Source organism: Electrona antarctica, assembly GCF_951216825.1.
Source record: "Electrona antarctica genome assembly, chromosome: 7".
Taxonomy (NCBI): Eukaryota; Metazoa; Chordata; class Actinopteri; order Myctophiformes; family Myctophidae; genus Electrona; species Electrona antarctica.
Window position 1 is genome coordinate 27,107,303 of NC_136812.1, and position 20,215 is coordinate 27,127,517.

Below are 20,215 nucleotides of genomic sequence, written 5' to 3' on the forward strand. Positions count from 1 at the left end.
TAAAATTTTATTTTCACGATTTTTCAAAAATAGCAGACCTACAAGCTCGTAGCGCGCCACTTGGTGGCGCGCTATGAGCTTGTAGATCTGCTATTTTTCAATAGCTAAATTATAACAATGCTTAAAACACCAAAAGGGGTTCCCGCCCAAAATGGTTTAAGGTTATTGTAGCAGTCAATTTATATTGGGGGTCGGGAGGGGGCGGGGCGAGGGTCCCGAGACATTGCCAAAGCATTTCCGGGGGTCCCCGGCCAAAAACGTTGAACCCCTGCATTAGCATACTGTAGGCCAGTATTCACCTTATTGGCTGCCATTGACCTATCGGCAAATAAGATGACATTCACTGATCCTTTTTAGGTCCTTTTTGAAATGTGAAAGAAAGTAATATGAAATGTTCTATTATAAAATGTGTATGATTGAATTTGTGCTCATTCAAAGTATTTCCCCCCCCCCATTATTATGAAGATTTCAATGTTTCCTTGGCTCAAAGGCGAATAACAAACAAACATATCAGTATCAGCATTAACCAACTGGGAGCCTCTCTGGATCAACTCTCCATTCGGGCTCCTGTCATGCTGACACTGCAGCTAATAGTGGAGAGAAAGTATCTATGACCAAGAAAAAGAGCACTTACTAACTTCCTACCCAAGCACATTACAACATGTTATGTACTGAACTATCATGTGTTATCATTGCGACCCATTGTTAGCTTGTAGATCGGATATTTTTGGTGACGATATGGTGTGTGGAAAAAAGCAACAAAAAAAAAGTATAGAGCGGTTAAAGGAAGTCTTATGGCTATGTTTTGGCTGTATGGATAATTTGGATATACTGTAGGCTTTAGTCCAAAGTTCTCCAGATGCGGTTCTGATCCGGTTCTCAGCAGGGTAACCGGAATGCTCCCACTACTGTCGCTCATGCCTTTGTTGTGAAGACATCTTCTAAGTCTATCTTATTCGTGTGTGTGTGTGTGTGTGTGTGTGTGTGTGTGTGTGTGTGTGTGTGTGTGTGTGTGTGTGTGTGTGTGTGTGTGTGTGTGTGTGTGTGTGTGTGTGTGTGTGTGTGTGTGTGTGTGTGTGTGTGTGTGTGTGTGTGTGTGTGTGTGTGTGTGTGTGTGTGTGTGTGTGTGTGTGTGTGTGTGTGTGTGTGTGTGTGTGAGATCTCTGTGTGATGGCAAGATGATGCAGAAAGATGATGATGAGAGCTATCATCCAAGGACTAGACTCGGTACCCAGGCTTTTATTTTCGTTCGCATTCGGCTCAACAAGAAAAGCCTGGGGAAACGAGACACATTTCCTGGTCTAGGACAAGGAAGCTCTGAGAAGGAAGAGAAGTGGTCACGTGACTGCGCCATGACACTTTCATGGACACTTTCATGGGAGCCAAACTCACACCGGAAGTGCAATGAATACATGGCAGTGAATGGAGCCGGCTGGACCAGCTCATAACAAACATTATTTATGAACAATTGAGACCTTTTGTAAAGTAATCACTGCTGGAAAATAACAGAAGACATATCACAGGTTGTTTTCTAATCACTTACTTTGCGATGTGCACAGAGTGCACAGTATATAATTTTATTTGAGGATCTAAACAGCAGCAGGTATCATTTCTGGCTCTGAAGTATCGCAAGATTTGGCTGCCAGACAGAAAACGGTGGGAAGTCTCGCCATACTTGGTGCGTTCAGAAAGGTACTTTGTGCTCTTTAGATACCATACCTCTGTAAAAATGACACAGTTTACACATCGAATAGCAACACAGCAGACAATAATGTGTTACATGTCTTCTGTTATTTTCCAGAAGTGATTACTTTACAAAAGGTCTCAATTGTTCATAAATAATGTTTGTTATGAGCTGGTCCAGCCGGCTCCATTCACTGCCATGTATTCATTGCACTTCCGGTGTGAGTTTGGCTCCCATGAAAGTGTCATGGCGCAGCCCAGTCACGTGACCACTTCTGTTCCTTCTCTAAGCTTCCTTGGTCTAGGAGTGGGAGTGAACTACAGTGCAGAGGGGCGTCACTCCAAATTTGGTGACGTCAGTGTTGTCTGCTGTTTTCTACCAGGGAGGGGAGGGGCGGAGGGTGGCGGGGACATGTGCTCAGATCAGTGAACCATGATGATCCAACGCCTTTATACCAGAAATCACGGTGGCTGGGCCAGGCTATCCAAGGACAGACGAGAAAGAATGAGAGCGAAGGAAAACTGTGTTGGGGCTGGGGGTCCGTTATGTTTCATTGCAGTGTTATGCTAAGACTGGCAAAATTACTCTGTGAAATCTGTTTATACAGTACTGTACGTGGAAAGAGTATATGATCTGTTTGGCTTTGATTTGGTTTGTCAGCTTTGAAACCAATGATCAGCATTAGCTATTCATTATTGTACTCCTTCGGTCCAACCTGTGTCTGTGAGATTTTCACCGAAGTAGAATATTTTATAGAATGTACCACTTAAACCCTATACTACTTTGACCAGGGTTCCCCAGGGGTTTGTACTTAAGTTGGTCCACTCTCTGCTATTTCACAGATAGTTTGCATATTTTCGCCAAATCTGTGCCTATAATCACATGCCCATAATGAGGAAGTTAGGGTTCATGTGGTTAATGGTCTCTTCTCACCACCTCGTTATTCTGTTTCAAGTCATTTTACTTGACCCTTTTATGAGCGACTTTCATCAACAGGAATGCTGTTCAGAGGCAATGAAGTTAACTTTCAATATTTGTACATGTTTTCATAGCAGGATGCTGAAGAACATCCATAATCTATTGTTGCTGAGCATTACTCGGTTTTATTTGATACAGAAGAGCTACAGTAGAAATAGACTAATTGGATACAGGTCTACATTTAAAGTAAACAGTTTATTGTCTTGGTGTTGACAAGAGGTGATAATCCACTCATGTCCAGATTATTTTAGTCAGCCATAGGTTTTGAACCAACTAACAACCTTCCATGTAACATGATGCCACACAATAATCGATTTTACTTGTCATCTAAAATGTGTTTGTTCCCCTGTGCCTCAAGGCTGCACGCATTATTTCTGTTGTCTGATGCATGGATATTTATAGAGTGCTGATGGCTCTGCCAATAATAAATTAGCTTTGACACTTTTAAGGCCCTGGATCAATCTGCCTTGACCATGAGCACAGTTTTAGCCCTGAAAAAGGGTTTGGCTTCAGGCCGTGGTCCTTACCTTTAGTCCACTGGTTGCTACTGTGGAGCTGGTCCTCAGATGCTGTCCATTTGAAGCTTCCCACCCACTCACATGCACACGCACGCACACACACACACACACAGAGAGAGACACAGACGTGCACATATTATATGGATATAACTCTACCTCCTATACTTAATCTCCACTCCCTTCTGTTTCTATTTTAGGATTGAAAAAGCGTACCAGGAAGGCCTTTGGGATACGGAAGAAAGAGAAGGACAATGACTCCACGTAAGTCCTCCTGTCCGCTGTTAACTGCTACAACACAGACAGAATAACAATGTTTTTATTTACTTTAACCTTACTAACCTCACCAGATTGGTGTCTGTGAGAATGAACATATGCTGGATATACAAGAAGCCCGTACTGTACACACTTGGATTAGGATTTGGACCACTGTTATTGAATAGCGTCCCAATAATGTGGCCCAAGTGAAAAACAAAATAAACCTTTGTGTGATTTGGATTAAGATCTTATAAGCTAATACATTGATGATTTTGTGGGTTTGTGAGACTTAGTACACAGATGGCTGCATAGATTAATCATTATTCTGCTCTACAATTAGGCAAATTGTTCAAAATCTGCACTCTTTTGTTTTTTCTGTCTCTTTCCTCTCCCTCTTCTCCGCTTTTAGGGGGTCCCCAGACAGAGAGGGGGGTGTAAGTATGACACAACTTTTAATAATCAGTAGCTGATTAAATGTTGAAAACACCTGATTGTATTGTACTGTACAAGCTTGATCTTCTACTGTTGACTTGAACAATAAGACATGAATGCTACACAGAAAGCCATGTATTCATCAGTGTATGTTAACCATTTCAACTAATTTTAACAATGAATGGATTGAATCAAATTATATTTCTATACTTTTCTGATTATATAATTTACATTTTCTTTGTTCTGATCCTTCTTGCCTGGCAGGAACCCCAAGAAGTTGAATCGGATTTGGTACAGAGGGTTATTCAAATCCTACTTTAGAGTAGAATAATCTCTAGAATCCTCTAGTTATTTAGAGTAGAGTGCATAATTATGTATAATTAAAATGTATTTGAACTGAATAATGAACAATTTCTACTACCCTGATCCTTTTTTTATTTATTTCTCAAATTGGCTTACATTTTAGTATCTTGAGCACTAATTGAAAGGGGGTCAACTGTTTATCCGTCCGCCTTTGTCCGCCTTCTCCTACCAAAACTAATTTGGCGACCCACGGGTTGAGAACCCCTGTGGTACAGTACAGTCTGGTACGGTACGGTACGGTACAGTACGGTACGGTACGGTACGGTACGGTACAGCCTGGTACAGTACAGTATGGTACAGTACAGTCTGGTACGTTACGGTACAGCCTGGTACAGTACATTATGGTACAGTACAGTCTGGTACGGTACAGTACAGTATGGTACAGTACAGTATGGTACAGTACAGTATGGTACAGTACAGTACGGTACAGTACAGAATGGTACAGTACACTGGCCATCTGGATGGCGTGGCACTAGAGTGAGACCGGCCAACGGCCGGTCGAATTCTAGTTATTGTAATCCACATACATTCCTATCTTTTCCCCAGCATGCATATATCGTAAATATATTTATAGCACATTTCCAAACAGTTGCTACACAGTTTAGTGTAGCAGAAGAATCAGTTAAATGTACTAAAAGTAAGATTCCAAATAGTTACCAAAGCTACCAAATAGCAAAGCTTGTTTGTGAAAAAATAAAAAGCAAAAACATTAAGAGGTGATTCAATAGTTTGCGCTGATTTAGCCAGTTTTGCCTACTTTTCTGAGCCTATAGGAGCCAAGACATCACAAAATCACTTGTCTTGGATCCGTAGATTAGACCTGGAGACCCAGGAGAGCTGTCCCGAGGTGCTCATAACCTACAGCACTGCAGTCCAGCTCCTGACAGTTTATAGCCAAGTGTGTCAGGCCAAACTGAGCCATAAAAGACAAAACCAGAAACAATGCTTTGCAGCTCCCTAGTAGCTAACAGAATATAGACTCATCTGGTGGTAATAGAGTGGTTTGGTTGTGTATCTGTACTTTCATTGCTTGGTGTGAGGTGATTTCTCTTGTCCTCTCGTCATCAGCCCCAGAAGAAGACCAATGGGGCTCCCAACGGCTTCTATGGAGAGATTGACTGGGACAGATATGTAAGTACACGTAAACGTACTGTATTCTATACGTTTTGTGTCAGTTGGTTAGTCAGCAGGTATTTATGTTGCAATTTGTAAAGCTATTATGCTGCCCATTTGTTTACATTTGTATTGATCGAGACTTTAATCACTAGCTACTTTCATTCTAACCTTCACCCCTGTTACTGCCAGTAGACTTTATCCACGTCATGGTCAAATCAATATGCTGGTGAGCAATTTCTGGACATAAAGTACAAGATTAACAGTTCTCTATTACAATAATGTGGATGGATCAATGGATTTATACCAGATATGTAAATAGGCCTTATTGTAGCTGTGCCATATCAAATTACCCCCCCCCCCCCCCAACTGAATTTGCAACTGAATGGCTGGAAAAGGGAAATCAAAACGGTTAACTGTTTTACTTTTACACTTGTAAAAGTAAAACTTTATGTCAGTATTATTTCCAAAACTCCTGGGGCTAAATGACCATTTATTAATAGAGATATTCCCACATAGGCAAACCATTTTAAACAGGTTTTCATTGTCCTGTGTGTTTCAGAACAGTCCTGATTTGGACGACGAGGGCTACAGTAACAGACCTGAGGGGGAGGAGGAAGAAGACCTTGGAGGAGATATCCTTGCCATACTCAGTTTACAGATGTGTGCAGATGTTTACAGATGCCTCAACTACAGCATGGACTTTAGTCTACTCTTAACCGTTTCCGTACATAGGATGTCGCCACACGTCCTAGGGGTCCCAATCGACGCGTACATAGGACGTCTGAGGACGTCCTAGCGCTTCCTCAATGATACGGGGCGAGATAAGAATATTCTGAATTTTTTCCTTTTTTTTTTATTTGTCAGTTTGCCTTTCGGCTACCGTATGCTACGCTCTAGGCAATTGTTAGCTTATCATTGACTTAGCCGTTAGCGTGGCGGAAAGAATGACTCGTCTCTCCTAATCCAGGGCACTCTCCGTGGTGTTGAACGGATCGATATACTGTCCATGACATCATGGACACTTTGAAATACAAAAATATCTAAAAACACACATTACCCACATAGAAACCCCAGGAAAATGTTTCTTGTCTCCCAAACATCATTAAAATAAGATCTGGTTGCAAAAGGGGTGAAGTGTCCCTTTAAATATAAACCATGATGAAACCCATGAGCCACACTATTGAGTCACCAGACAGAGAAAAGCCCTGTAGCCTCCTTGTGAAGCCTGGAAATGCTAATCGATAGTTATACCCAGACGACCATCAGCTAGTATTGAACTGAAACGAACTGATGCTTTTTTTGTCTGACTCAAAAGGATGTTCATCCGTCTGTAATTACCTTCTAATAGACTGACCGCAGACTAATATTGAACTAAGATAGACAGACACGCAGACTATGACGAAGGCTAGGCACACAAACGGTTACGGTACATTGGTGGTCAGAGTTCAAATGGCTATTGGCTATAGTCACCAGGTACCAAGTACATCTGTACTATCATTACACATTTTTGAGGGGCACTAGCCCCTCCTATGTCCAGCTTTGAGGGTTTGTGTAAACACAAACATTGAGGACAAAGTGAATTCCCATAGATAGTTTGATGGTTTGTGTAAACAAATATGTGTAAACACAAACATTAAAGACAAAGTGAATTTCCATAGACAGCTTGAGGGTGTGTGTAAACACAAACATTGAAGACAAAAGTGAGGATGCAAATTGTGATTGGCCAGAATGACATGATGTATGATGACGTGTGATGATAAGAGCGCCCCTCACTTCTACTTTCTTAACATTTGTTTTGATTCCAGTTCCATTTTGACAAAAAATGCTTTTGCTTCAAGCTACAGTGTTTCAAGGTAGCATACACCAAAAGAATAGTTGACAGTTCAGGAACTACTACCATCCTTAACTCTTGGTGTCCACCTGCGCCCAAAGCCAAGGCACATTTCTTCTCGTCTGATGAGTCAGAAGAAGATGAGGAGCATCGTAAAAAGTTCAAAATCAAGATCAAACCCTTAAAGAAAGACTGTACTGTGATAGAGCCTTCAGTAGAACAACTGAAAGTGTCCATAGGCAACATAGCTCTTTCTCCAGCTACTATGGTGAGTAGCTGTGACGTCACTGTGTGACTCGCTCCATGCTGTTTGTATAAACGTGATCTATGCATGGTGTGCTTAGTGCACAGCATTGTTGCTCCATCTACAGTATGTGTTTGTGTATCTGTATTCTGTTCACCAGGAGTGTGTAACTTCATTCCTCGTTCTTTTTGAAGAATTTTTCTTCTGGTGCATTACTAGTACTGTGCCCCTGTTGTGACTGTCGAGTCACATGCCTGCTTCTGACAAGTCCCGCCATGATAAGAATTATAGCTTGATTTAATGAGACAGTTAGATTAAATGTCTGGGTTTCAATCCCACACTGAAATAGAATCCATATTCATTTAACGAGGGCAAATTAGCTGATTATATGTCTCTTCATCTTAACTGTTGATGCCCTGTCATAATTGGAAAGGCATCCACTTTGACATCAATGCGGTTCCACTTCATAGAACTTTAGCACAAAGCAGATCTCCCATAGTCACAATAAATTCGTCAAACAACCCTGCTCCATTTTGAACACAGTTCAGCTGTTGAGTTCTATTTCTCAAGAAGGAAGGAGGAATTTGGATCCAAACAAGCAGGTCCCATTCAAACGGAAGCTAATTAGCTGGGATGTTCTGGTCAGTTCAGATACTTGAGTTCTGGCTTCCCCTGGCCTCCACCCACTACTTCTCCCAACTTTCCAGTGAGCACAGCTAGGTTGAGTGTCAGTCCTATGCTGAATAATTCAGATAGGAAAGTGGGCACGGTGAACGCATGTGTTGGTCTGCTCTACAAAGAGAGAGCCAGTCTACGGTCATATGAGCCTCAGGACTCAATAATTCATCCAACCTCAGAGATGCCTGTTGCTCACAGCCTGCCAACGTGCAACACTGAGCAGGTGTAGTGCTTTTAATGCAATGAACTACGTACGACCGTACGTATGAATGTGTGTTAGAGCCAGGTATATCGGCTGATATATCGGCAAAACCCGATATATCGGCCATTATTTTACTTGTTTACAGTATCTGCAATTTTGCTGCCGGTATAGTTTTCCAACATTTTCAAAAATTGCTCACAAGTCACAACAAGTGAGCTTGTAGATCGGCTCCTTCTTCTGATTTTTTTTAATATGGCTTAAGTGGTCAAATAGAATATAGTTCAGTTTGTGTATTTGCTTGTTCATTCAGTTATTATACTTTTTCCCACAGATTATCCTATATGCTCAATCAACTAAATTCCTCTGAATGTCTTTGATCGATGTGTTAAAAATACTTCAGTGTATTAAAATGCAGTATTGTAGAACAGGATTGAGTGCATTAGAGGAGTTTTCTCAAGTTATAATTAAGATACTCCTGTACTTACAGGTCTTACATTCTTTTTTCCTTAGTTATACAATGTGAAATGATGTAACATAGCATGGGCACCAATCTGTAGTCTGTGGCATCCTCCATTATTGTCTGTCTAAATACCAGTACCATTCCCTGCTCCTTGGCCCCTTTATTGACACATCTAGCACCATAGTTTGGACTGAGTTCTGGAAGTCCAGTCTTTCCCTCGCACATGAATTATACATGAATCACACAGCCTTCAACTTGGCCCTGGCAACTGTACACATGACTGTGTATCCATGGGAACGAACGGACTCACCATAAAATGCTTTAAAGAAGAAGTACAGGGGCTCAAGGGTTAACAGGCCTTCAGACCTTTAAGAATAACAATTCTACTGTGTGTGCGTGCGTGTGTCAGAGTCTTCATGTTTGACAATCCAAATCTTTTAGAGAACTGAATTACACACCTACTAATGTATCTAGGACACAGGGTGTATACGGCTTATCTAATGTCAGTCTGCATAAACTCAGTTTCCATGGTAATATTTGAAATATTTCACACATTGTTGCATGGGACACGAAAAAACGGATTAATAGTTTATCCCGAATATAATCTTAGATGTTATCTACTGTCTATAATAATAATATAATACAAGTACATGGGAAATGCTCTGTACTTTATGAATAAGTAAAATGTTTGGTTGGTTGGATGAATGGAATGCTTTGTTTAATGCTAAACCAAAGTTCAGTGCTAAGCCTGAGATAATCCTACTGTATGATTCATACACGTACTTTGCTTTGAATTGCCTGCAGTAATGTGACTGTCCCTCTGTGTTTCTGCCTCTTCTACCCATCTCTCTTTTCCCTTGTCTGTTTCTCTCGCTCTCCCTAATGATGCTAACCTCTGTAGAGAAGTCCGGTAAGCATTTGCTTGGCATGCTATTGCATTTGTCTCTTTACTTTGACTTCTAACACTTTCCCCATCTGCATACTTACTTTTTTATTTATGCATGCTTCTAAATGCTAAAAGTATTGTGTTGTGTGAAATCAAGGTGGGAACATGCCTTCAGCGCTTGCTGAACATACAATGGACTGGAATTATAATGTGCATGCTCAGCCTCAGTTATTGTGTCATGGGTATCATAATGTGCATGTGCTAATCTAATAGCCAGTTTGTGACCATGGCCTACTCCTTCTGTGTTTCTCGTATTTATTCATCATTAGGAATGTGTAAGTGAGTGAGGTGTACTGTAAATGTGAGTGCATAGTGTATGTTCTATAGTCTATACAGTACACGTGTACCGCATTTTAAGTTGTTTCCACTGAGTAAGACCTCATAAATCTGGTTTTAATTAGCGCCAGAGTCTTGAGATTCCAGGGATTCAGCCCCATTACTACTTATGACCACCACAGGAGTAGTGGAGACCAGGGAAAGGTCAGATGCCTTTGCAACTTCCTTTGCTACCAAGCACTTTTTATATGTTGTGAATCTGGGGAATTCTCTTTACCATCTTGACATCAAATCAATATGAGAAAAACTGAGTTTTAGAGTGAAAGAAAATGGATGGATTATGTTTCTTTTTACGTTGTATACGGCACCATCAATGGACAAGAAACATGTTTTATGATTAATCCCATGTTTTTCATTATTTTTGGAAGTTTAAAATGTTATCTGAATGGTTGCATTAATCCGTAGGATATGTTACAGCATGTGTCCAGACAGTGTGCTGGTACAGCGAGTCAATGACACAGACCAAAAGGCCACAGCAACACCACTTCCCATCCTTACATATGGCAGGCACATTGTGTGATTGGCACTGACACACAAGAGCACGTCGTCTCCTCCACCAGCGTATCCAATCAGATTAATCCTCTCACTAATGCAGCCAGCCCCCCTGTTACATCACTATGATCATTCATGGCTCACTGCATGGCTGGAACCAACACAAGAATGAGGGATGCATGGGGAGAGGAACAGAGCAGTGACGCAATTGCAACGGGAAGTAGGTTGATGGAGAGATTCCCTGCAGAAATGAAAAGCAACAACAATGTCGGTGGGTAGACGGAGGAGGAAATTAACAGGAATTTGCTTTGGATGATGGAAAAGCAGATGTGATTATTAAAATGAGACTAAATGAAGGATAAGGTATTAAAGGGATTATGATGAAGATCATCATGAGCATGCAGCCGTGGGCCAATTTCCTTAACCACTTGAACCCTGTATATAGTTAGTTGACTGGGCTTCCCCAGGGCTCTTTACTAGGTACACTACTTTTTCCCTCAACACCAAATCTCTTTGCTGAAAATGTACGAGCTCAAAATGCCATGTGCTTGTAGATCTGATATTTTCACTGAATGTTCCCCCATAATGGGGATGCTAGATTAAGAGTGAATGTGGAAAACAACTGGACACTGCAAATGGCAGTGATTTCTCCACTCATCACATATAGACATACTTAACACATACAGCACTGTGCATGAGCTCACATACACATTCACACGCATGTTGTTTGTGAATGAGTCATCAACTCCTCCTTGCTGCCTTCCACTCAACACGATTTGGCAACCTGAAAGCATACGTGGTGTACTGTAGAGCTTATGCCATGGTAGGAGGCTGCTGAAATATCACAGTATAGGCAAACATGTGAAAGCTCTCAAATCGTACAAGGCCTAATAAGGAAAGTGCAGTGCCAGCAAATGTGATTGTGTCACATCGGCAAATATGTCTCACCTTGAGAAAATGAATGTCCACTCCTTGTTCGTCGTTTTTTGAGCCTCCAGATTCGTATCATGTGATGTATCTTTTACTGATTTGTCACTCTCTGACCAGGGGTCTCTTCTCTCTTCCTTTTTGCTGGTCACAGAGACGTAGCCCGGTAAGTGTAATTTCCCTCTGTGTCCGGTGGGGGCCAGGGTAGTTAAGTAACACACTTTTTGTCCCCCTCTGCTCCCCTCTGTCGTTTGTGGTGTCAATTGAGGTAATGATGAGAGAGAGGCTACAGTGGGCAGTCAGAGTGGCTACAGTAACGGCTGAAATGTAACCACTAATTGATATCAAAATATTACTGGAAATTGATAACTGAATACTAAACAATCTTTATGATTTGATCATTCATCAAAACATTTTGGGGGAAGGTTTCTATATCAGTTGTAAATGACCATATTCACAAAGCAGACATTATGCTCTAACTCACAGGATGAAGTAAGAATGGTCAGTTTACTTGAGTGTTGACAAATTCAGATGATGCCTGTCCTCATCCACCTCCACCTGATCTCTCTCTCTTTACCCCTCCTTGCCCTTTCATTCATCACCTTACTCTTGTGCATGTTGTCTTTTATGAATGTGTACTCACAGACTTGCATACATTGGATAAGGTCACAGGAGAACACGTGTAATGCTCCCTCACGTCTGCCTATCGACACACTTCCTGTCTCTTTCACCTTTCCCACACATTCTCCCTCATCTCCCTCATGTTCCCACACTCCTCCTCTGTCTCAGTCCCACACAGAGTGTTTGTGTTGATGGCCGCTGTCTAAAGCCCAAACCACACCAAAGGGTCGGGTTGGGACAAATCTATTTGTTTCTTAATTTTTTATCCCACGATTTTGTAACCCATTTTTCCACCCAGTGTCAATTATCTAATGTAATCCTGGGCGCTACACTTCCTCTGCCAACCTGGGGGGGCAGCGGACTGAGCTCATGCTTCCTTCTATGCATGAGGAGTCCAAGCTGCTTCTTTTCACCTGACAGGGGAGAGTTTCCTCGGCCGGACGTAGCGCGTGGAAGGAACACGTTATTCCCACCAGTTCCTTTCCCCTCCATCAGGCGCCCCAGCTGGTCAGGGGGAGGTAGTTTAGAAACCAGGATTACTGCATGTTTTTGACACGGGAAGAACATGCAAACTCCACACAGAAAGGCCCTTTCGCCAACCCCGCCTCGGGTATTGGCACTGATAACGCGGAGGAGGGAACAAAACTGTTTTAAGGTAAACCACACCAATGCAACTCATTGAGTAGCATTGGTGTGGTCTACCTTAAAAACCATTTTGTCCCGACCCGACCCTTTGGTGTGGTTTGGGCTTAAAATGTCTTCCTGGGGGACACAATGCTTACAGCTACAGCACAGTCACCCATTATACATAGAATGATGAATTGTAACTAACCCAAAATGCATTGCACTGCATGATGCGTGTGTCACGTGATCGGGCGTAGCCAATCGTAAAGGGTAATATTGGCGAAAATAAAGCAAATAAAAAAATGCAAGCACATTGAAGGTGGTGAAAGCCTGTAGGTGAAGCCTATATTGGTGCCAGATCAATGTCACGCGAGGGGCATGGAGGCATGCAGAGTGCCGGCGCGTTGGGAGATAGAACTGCGAGCAGTGTTGGCCTAGCGCAATGCTACGGAAGACGGGGGCGTGCAATTAATGCAAATGTATTCATGATCTGTTATTGTGTTGGGCATGAGTATGTGTGTTAAGAGGACGGAAGGCACTGGAGCATCTCAAGTCAGTTTAAGCCCTTTTAATTCACAGGGTGCAAGTACAAATTGACAACATTTCGATGTGTCCGTCACATCTTCGTCAGGTCATGACATAAACTGCCTGAGATGCTCCAGTGCCTTCCTTCCTCTTGCTACCTGTCCTGCCTCTGAGATGCATCAGATTAGCCTACCACAGGCCTGAGGCGCGGTGGAACTCCCTTTTGCCTATCTGTGTGTTAAGTTTGATTTATACCTTGTTGTGTGTCAGTGTTGCACGCTAAAATTGGCAGACATACAAGCTCATGGCGCATCGCGCTGCAATGCACTGTGTGGTAACGTTGTAGATCAGCTATTTTCGCTGTGCAACACTGCCGTGCAACAATGTATAAATCAGGCTTTAGCCATCCTGTACGCCTGTGGAGCTGGTTGCTAAGCAGGAAGTTAGGCTGGTCTCATTTGATTAAGTCATCCTGAGGCTAAAGCTCATCTCCTGACCTTCACCACTGAACAGGCTGCATCATTCCTTGTATATGTTCCTGTTATTCATTTCCATATGCTTTCTCATTACAGGGTTTGGTGAAAAGGAATAGCTCCAGTAAGTATTTAACCCATCAAGACCTGAGGCCGATTCTACTAATTTCTTCCAATTCAGTAGTTCTCACACTTTGAAGATCTTTCAAAAAAGAAAAAGCCTAAATTACACAGATGCTTTCCTGGATGTTGGACCAAAGTAAATAAAAAGGTTATGTTCTAAATATACAGTATATCAATATAATATTCTTGTTGTTTCCAGGGGAAGAGATCGCTAGACCAAGACGCACTGTACCCGTTGTGCCCCCTGTGGCCTCCACAGCAGCCCCAGTGCTCAAAGCACCCAGGTATGAGCACCCATGCCCTGCATCAAGGTCATTGACGCTTTGTTTAATGCTACGGTCATCGAGTCATTGTTAATGCATTCAGGTATACTAAGCTCATTTGGACCAGCATGAAGAGCACAGTTTACATAATCCTTGTTAGTTGGGGACATTCCTGTAGTGGGAGATCCCTTTCAATGTACAGTGACAATTATCAATTATTAGTCATTTTACTGCTAAAACCCTATACTTCAGTGACTGGGGTCTCCCAGGGGTCTGTATTTGGCCCCTTACTTACCGGTAATTATCCCTAGCCTACACCACATCTCTCAGATTGTTTGCATAGTATGACATGCCCAGGTTCATGTGGTTAATGAGCCCACTGAGAAGCTGTGAATGCATTGCCGTTTTTAATAGTGTCAGTTGCGCTGCAACACGTTAGCTTGTAGGTCACCCCAGAGTAAGGACACTAAGGTTCATGTGGTGTACGTGACACGGTGACACCCTGGGAATAAGTAATTCAACAGCCACTGCAATTAATCCACTTTGTGTGGCTCCTCCTGTGACAAGATTGCGCATTCATGGAATTGTTATCATTTCTCCAAAGTGGTGGTGGTGGTCCACAACTCGACTATCATAAAACATAACGTCTCAAAACACGCTACTAGGAAAGAAGAGCTGTTTGTAATTAAGGTTTGTACTTTGTAGCATTAGTGCAATAAGGGCCAGTGCTAAACCGCACATATTGTACCGGTAGTATTGATGCCTCATTGATATTGAACAGAAAATAGAATGACACAGATCACTACAGTACTTATTTTTTTAATTTTTGTTCCAGTAGTCGGCAAACACCGATCCCTGAGGACAACACAGCCTTATTTGGGCCTTCTCTGGAATCAGCCTTTGGAGAACAGAAAATTGAAGGTATCACCACTTACATTTTCACCCACTGTGTGTATTTGTGTGTGTGTGTGTGAGAGAGAGAGAGAGAGAGAGAGAGAGAGAGAGAGAGAGAACCAGAGCTTGCAGTAAATTTGTGTGAATATAGCATTTTTATAGGTCTGTCTTTCCTTGTATCCACCTTTTCTTTCCCCCTGTGCATTTGACAGTAGAATTACTTGTGTGCCTTTGTTGTCAGTTTATCACATTTTAGTCTTCCAGTCTGAAGTCCCCAATGTTGTTTTGCTTCAGGATGTGTGAGCACTGAGCAAGCCCAAGTGTCTCTCCCAAACTGCCAGCTCGGCTGTCACTACGCGTCTCTCTCTCTCTCCATCTCTCTCTCTCCCCCTCCCCCCCTTCTTTCACTTACATTAGTGTTCTTCCTTGAGGCTTTGACAGCAAAGCACTTGTGAACCTCTTTGCTGAGGTCAAGAGGCAGGGCACATTAGTGCATGATGGTGTTTACTTTGTTTACATGCAGATTCTCCCCTCGCCCACTCTCACCGTCACTCTCAGTCCGACCAGATTTCACTGTGCAAACCTGTGTAGGCTGGGGGAGGTTGATGTTGATGAGTTGATGTGTGCTGTACCTAACATCAACCTAATATCAACATTCAGAGAAAAGAAGAAACCGCTTTGATGCCATTATCATCAATGGCCTATAGATTAGTTGGCATATGCAATCAACTTTATAATGTGGATAATCTAATTTTTGTCTCAATATTGAACACAACATAATGTATTGTTCAAATATTGACATGATTAGCTTTACAGTCAGAAGCATGTGCTACAACGGTCTTTATCCAATGGATTTGAATAATATTTAGCCTGAGGTGCTTTCAAGTTGAGATATCTGGTGATATAATCGAGACGGGGGGCAGCAAGATGTTTCTTGAGATCACCAACAACATCCCACTCTACACCTGCCCCCTCCTAAACCTGTATATTCTGTCGTTCTCTGAACCTAGTGGTTCTCTCTGAGTCAGATGTCTGGGGGGCCTCTCTGTCCCAACCAGAATCCTCTTTGACAAGACCCTTCCCCACAGGAAGTAAGTTTGATTTTATATCCTACCCTGCTAGTTGTATTGCGCTTCCTGGAATGACTGCACGGACCCATCAAGTCACCTCATGAATGGCCATCATCATCATCAACCCACTAACAAGTGGAACAGAGAACTGAGTTGGGTGGGGTGGGGGGGTTGTCTGTGAAAGACTGCGGTGCTCACTCCCTCCTTTCACTCACTAACATCCTTCATTTCATAAGCCATTATTCAGACAGATTATTCACTGTTGGATGTACTGTAGTTCATTTAATTTGAGAGGTTTAATATTCAGGCAACCATACCTCCTTCATCATCACCTCCTCTACCTCGGCCTGACATGTGGCATGGTGTTGAATGTGCTGTATCACGTGGCATGGTTGGCTGGTCATTGGATGGATATTCTCCCTCCTTTCAGTCGATAGGATATGGTGTGACGTTAGACCAGTGATTTTCAAACTGTTTTTATGTGAACCCAAAGTTGACTGTTTGACAAATGTTTTGACAAATTTACTGTTAAGGCGCAAAATGGTTGTGTGTGTGCTGTTAGAGTATCTGGACGAATCTTCTAAGAACAAATATACTAGAACTAACATAGGATAATTGAATGCATATACAGTACAGTGGTAGACTATTACCCAGGAGAAGTGATGCTGCTCGGCTTGAGGTTTGTTAACAGAGGGCAACTATGAATGTCAGGCGATAATTTGTTTATCACAAGTGACATACACACGAGCCTTATTTACTCACAAAGATGACGGGAAAATAAGACTTGATTAACACAGCAAGCATGGCAGCCATGAACTCATGCTGTGTTTTTTAATTCACACACAGTGAGGTGTCCTTTTTCCTGTCAAATACAAACTGCGTTTAATGCCACCATTCTAATAAACAGTTGTAGAGCACGTTAAACTTCTCTGTTTATCCCACTTTAAGTCCCACAGACCCACAGTTTGATAAACACTGGTACTGACTTGGCACGAACCTTTCAGCGCAGTGAATGCCTCTTTAGACTGACAGGGCTGCTATATGGCCATACTGATGTCATTGCAGCACCGCCTCCGCTTCCACCTAAGAATGTCCCGACCTCCCCCCCTGCGGCTGGCCCTCCCTCTGCAGATGCCACTGGTAAGAGACCCGGGTCACCCTGCCTCCCTTGCTGCATCATACCATTGCCCGAAGGACTGTACCTTTGTCTCAGCTGTTGTATCTCTCTCTAACTCATGTGTTATCGCTCCTTTATTACTTGCGCAAGCAGAGCTCGCAAGTAAAGTGGCTGCATGATTTGAGAGTGACGTAATGAAGATATGTACCAATGCCAGGGTATAACTGGCTCTCGATGGTGACGTAATAAAGGTAGGTTTCAGATGACATACATGTATACATAGAGGCATTACCTATAATCCACCTGACACTGAAACATATCTTTATTACGTCACTATCGAGAGCCAGTTATACCCTGGCATTGGTACATATCTTCATTGCGTCACTCTCAGAATCATGCAGCCACGGCATACGCATAAAACAACCCAAGTAACCGCAGTATACTACTCATCAACTTACAAATTACATATACACACAACTTACATATACATACATGTATATATGTAAATTGTACTGTTTATATGAAGATGTGTACCTTTATGTTTCAGTGTCGGGTGGATTAAAGGTAATGCCTCTATGTATACATGTATGTAATCTGAAACCTACCTTTATTACGTCACCATCGAGAGCCAGTTATACCCTGGCATTGGTACATATCTTCATTATGTCACTCTCAAATCATGCAGCCACGGCATACGCATAAAACAAGTAACCACAGTATACTACTCATCAACTTACAAATTACATATACATATATACAATTTACATATACATACATGTACTGTATATATGTAAGTTCTAAGTTGTACTATTTATATGAAGATATGTACCAATGCCAGGGTATAACTCTCTCTCGATGGTGACGTAATAAAGGTAGGTTTCAGATTACATAGATTACATGTATACATAGAGGCATTACCTTTAAACCACCCGACACTGAAACATATCTTTATTACGTCACCATCGAGAGCCAGTTATACCCTGGCATTGGTACATATCTTCATTACGTCACTCTCAAATCATGCAGCCACGGCATACGCATAAAACAGCGAGACATTGCCAAAGCATTTCCGAGGGTCCCCAGCCAAAAACGTTGAGAACCCCTGGGTTATGTAACCAATCTAATTTGTTGTTTTAGTATTTAAGTTCAATGTTTTACACTTTACAGAGAGGCTGAGATTTGAAAATCCGTAGCAGCCGACAGTACTTGCTTGCGCACTAGTAGGCCATTAAGTAGGCACTCGACAGAGTGCAGTTCTAGTTGTATTCTACATACAGTATGTATGCATATTGTGTATAACTGTATATTATAGTGCAAATGTACATTTATGGCGTACAAGAAGAAGAATGCAACTACTGTAGGGTGCCTCCATTCACACTATTTGTGATATTTGAGCAGTCAGTACTCTCTGCTTATCAAAATATTGCATTAGAGAAGTTGTAGATATTAAAGTTTTTCTGTTGGGATTTTAAATTAATACCAACCCTAAGGAGTAGTAATGACTTATTTCCTATGAATTACGCACCCCATGAAGCCTTGTTTTTGTTCCTGAGCCAATAATTTGATGACTCAATTGAGTGAGTCTACTGGGCAGCCACCCGGTCATCAAGGTATTGTCTCATGAATGCAACAAGAACAAAATAATCTTCATTGGGTGTATAATTGATAGAAAATAGTTTTTTTTTGGGTGAACTACTCCTTTAAAGAATATAATAATTTGATTAGTCATTGACTCCATCTCAGCAGAGGCAGAAGGTTCTGAGAAGAAGCCGTCGATAGCTGATGTGGACAACATCTTCGGCCCAGAAGATGACTCGGCTGCTATAGAAGACACAGGCGATCAGTGGGTCTGCTTCAGTGAAGAAACCCCCGATAGGTCGCCTGTATCAAAAGACACTGCACCTCCATTCCCCTCATCCCCACCACCTCCAGAAGAGCCCGCGCCACCCTTGCCGACCTCCCCGCCTCCCCCTGAAGAGCCGGCTCCACCCTTACCCACATTGCCACCATCCCCAGAGGACCTGGCGCCTCCTCTCCCTACCTCTCCACCCCCAAAAGAGGAGCCTGTGGCCCCTGCGCCGACCTCCCCGCTGCCATCAGAGGAGCCAGAGTCTGCAGCACCTCCAGTCCCCTCTGTCTCCTCCCCACTTCAAGACCCTGTACCTCCATTGCCTGCATCTGCACCTCCTGGACCAGAGGAGCCTGCTCCTCCTGCCCTGCCTCCTCCCACGTCCCCTCCTCCAGTCTCCGTCACGCCTCTAGACTCGACCTCCAGTATCGCCCCGGCGCACGCTCCCAAAGCACCCACACCCCCTGCCGCCACTTCCCCTGTCGAGGAGATTGCGACTGTGCCAGTTCCGGCGCCTCTCGTCCTAGCGCAGGAGGAGCCACCCACGATCCCAGAAGCCTCCCCACCGAAAGAGGAGCCCAGTGAAACGGTCAGCTCACCCAAAGATGCTAGCCAGGCGAGCCGCAGCACGACACCCCCACCCCCACCACCTCCCCCTACGTACCGGGCAGTGGTGTCTTCACCAGGCCCTACCTCCGGAGGCACCGCCACTGGTAGTGGTGAGTTTCTCTCACTCCACATCCCCACCAGCAGGTTAAAACTCATCATTAGTTTCTAAAGCACGATCTTTAGAAAATCGTGGCAAGGGCAAGCGCCATCTGAAATTGCTGATTGCATGGACCAGTAATGTCTCTTCTCTAATTATAGTCTAGACTGCATTTGTTTGTAGACAACTACAGTTACAAAACAACTTCTGAAAAATGAAATTCACTGACAAGGGCATTGGGATATTTGGATAAAGAATAAGGCCTGGCAATTTTGTGGCTCTTGTGAGAGGAACCAATTATCTCTCAGAAGAAATGCTAATTCTGCATTAGAAACTAGAGCCTTCATGCACATTCCTATAGAGCAATTGTCTCCTGGCGAGCTGTAGAAATAAGGCTATTATTGTATTGTAGCTGTTGGAGTATGTGCCATAGAAACCTGCTGAATCACTCTATTCGAGAATGTCTGTGTTAAGTGGAGAGTGATGGC

At 42.8% G+C, this 20,215-nt stretch overlaps 1 protein-coding gene across 5 annotated transcripts in view; it reads left to right on the plus strand.

Moving 5' to 3' along the window:
- sgip1a (SH3GL interacting endocytic adaptor 1a) overlaps positions 1-20,215 on the plus strand; it is a 93,921-nt gene that overhangs the window by 55,938 nt on the left and 17,768 nt on the right. For 4 of the 5 annotated variants that reach the window (XM_079505861.1, XM_079505862.1, XM_079505864.1 and 1 more), the window contains exons 4-15: positions 3,378-3,441; positions 3,845-3,869; positions 5,299-5,361; positions 5,906-5,978; positions 7,267-7,445; positions 11,617-11,628; positions 13,805-13,829; positions 14,028-14,112; positions 14,927-15,012; positions 15,996-16,076; positions 17,121-17,195; positions 18,916-19,740. In XM_079505861.1, the coding sequence (XP_079361987.1) occupies positions 3,378-3,441; positions 3,845-3,869; positions 5,299-5,361; positions 5,906-5,978; positions 7,267-7,445; positions 11,617-11,628; positions 13,805-13,829; positions 14,028-14,112; positions 14,927-15,012; positions 15,996-16,076; positions 17,121-17,195; positions 18,916-19,740 (1,593 nt within the window). The remainder of the gene's footprint in view (positions 1-3,377; positions 3,442-3,844; positions 3,870-5,298; positions 5,362-5,905; positions 5,979-7,266; positions 7,446-11,616; positions 11,629-13,804; positions 13,830-14,027; positions 14,113-14,926; positions 15,013-15,995; positions 16,077-17,120; positions 17,196-18,915; positions 19,741-20,215) is intronic. The other variant, XM_079505863.1, reaches the window with a different exon arrangement.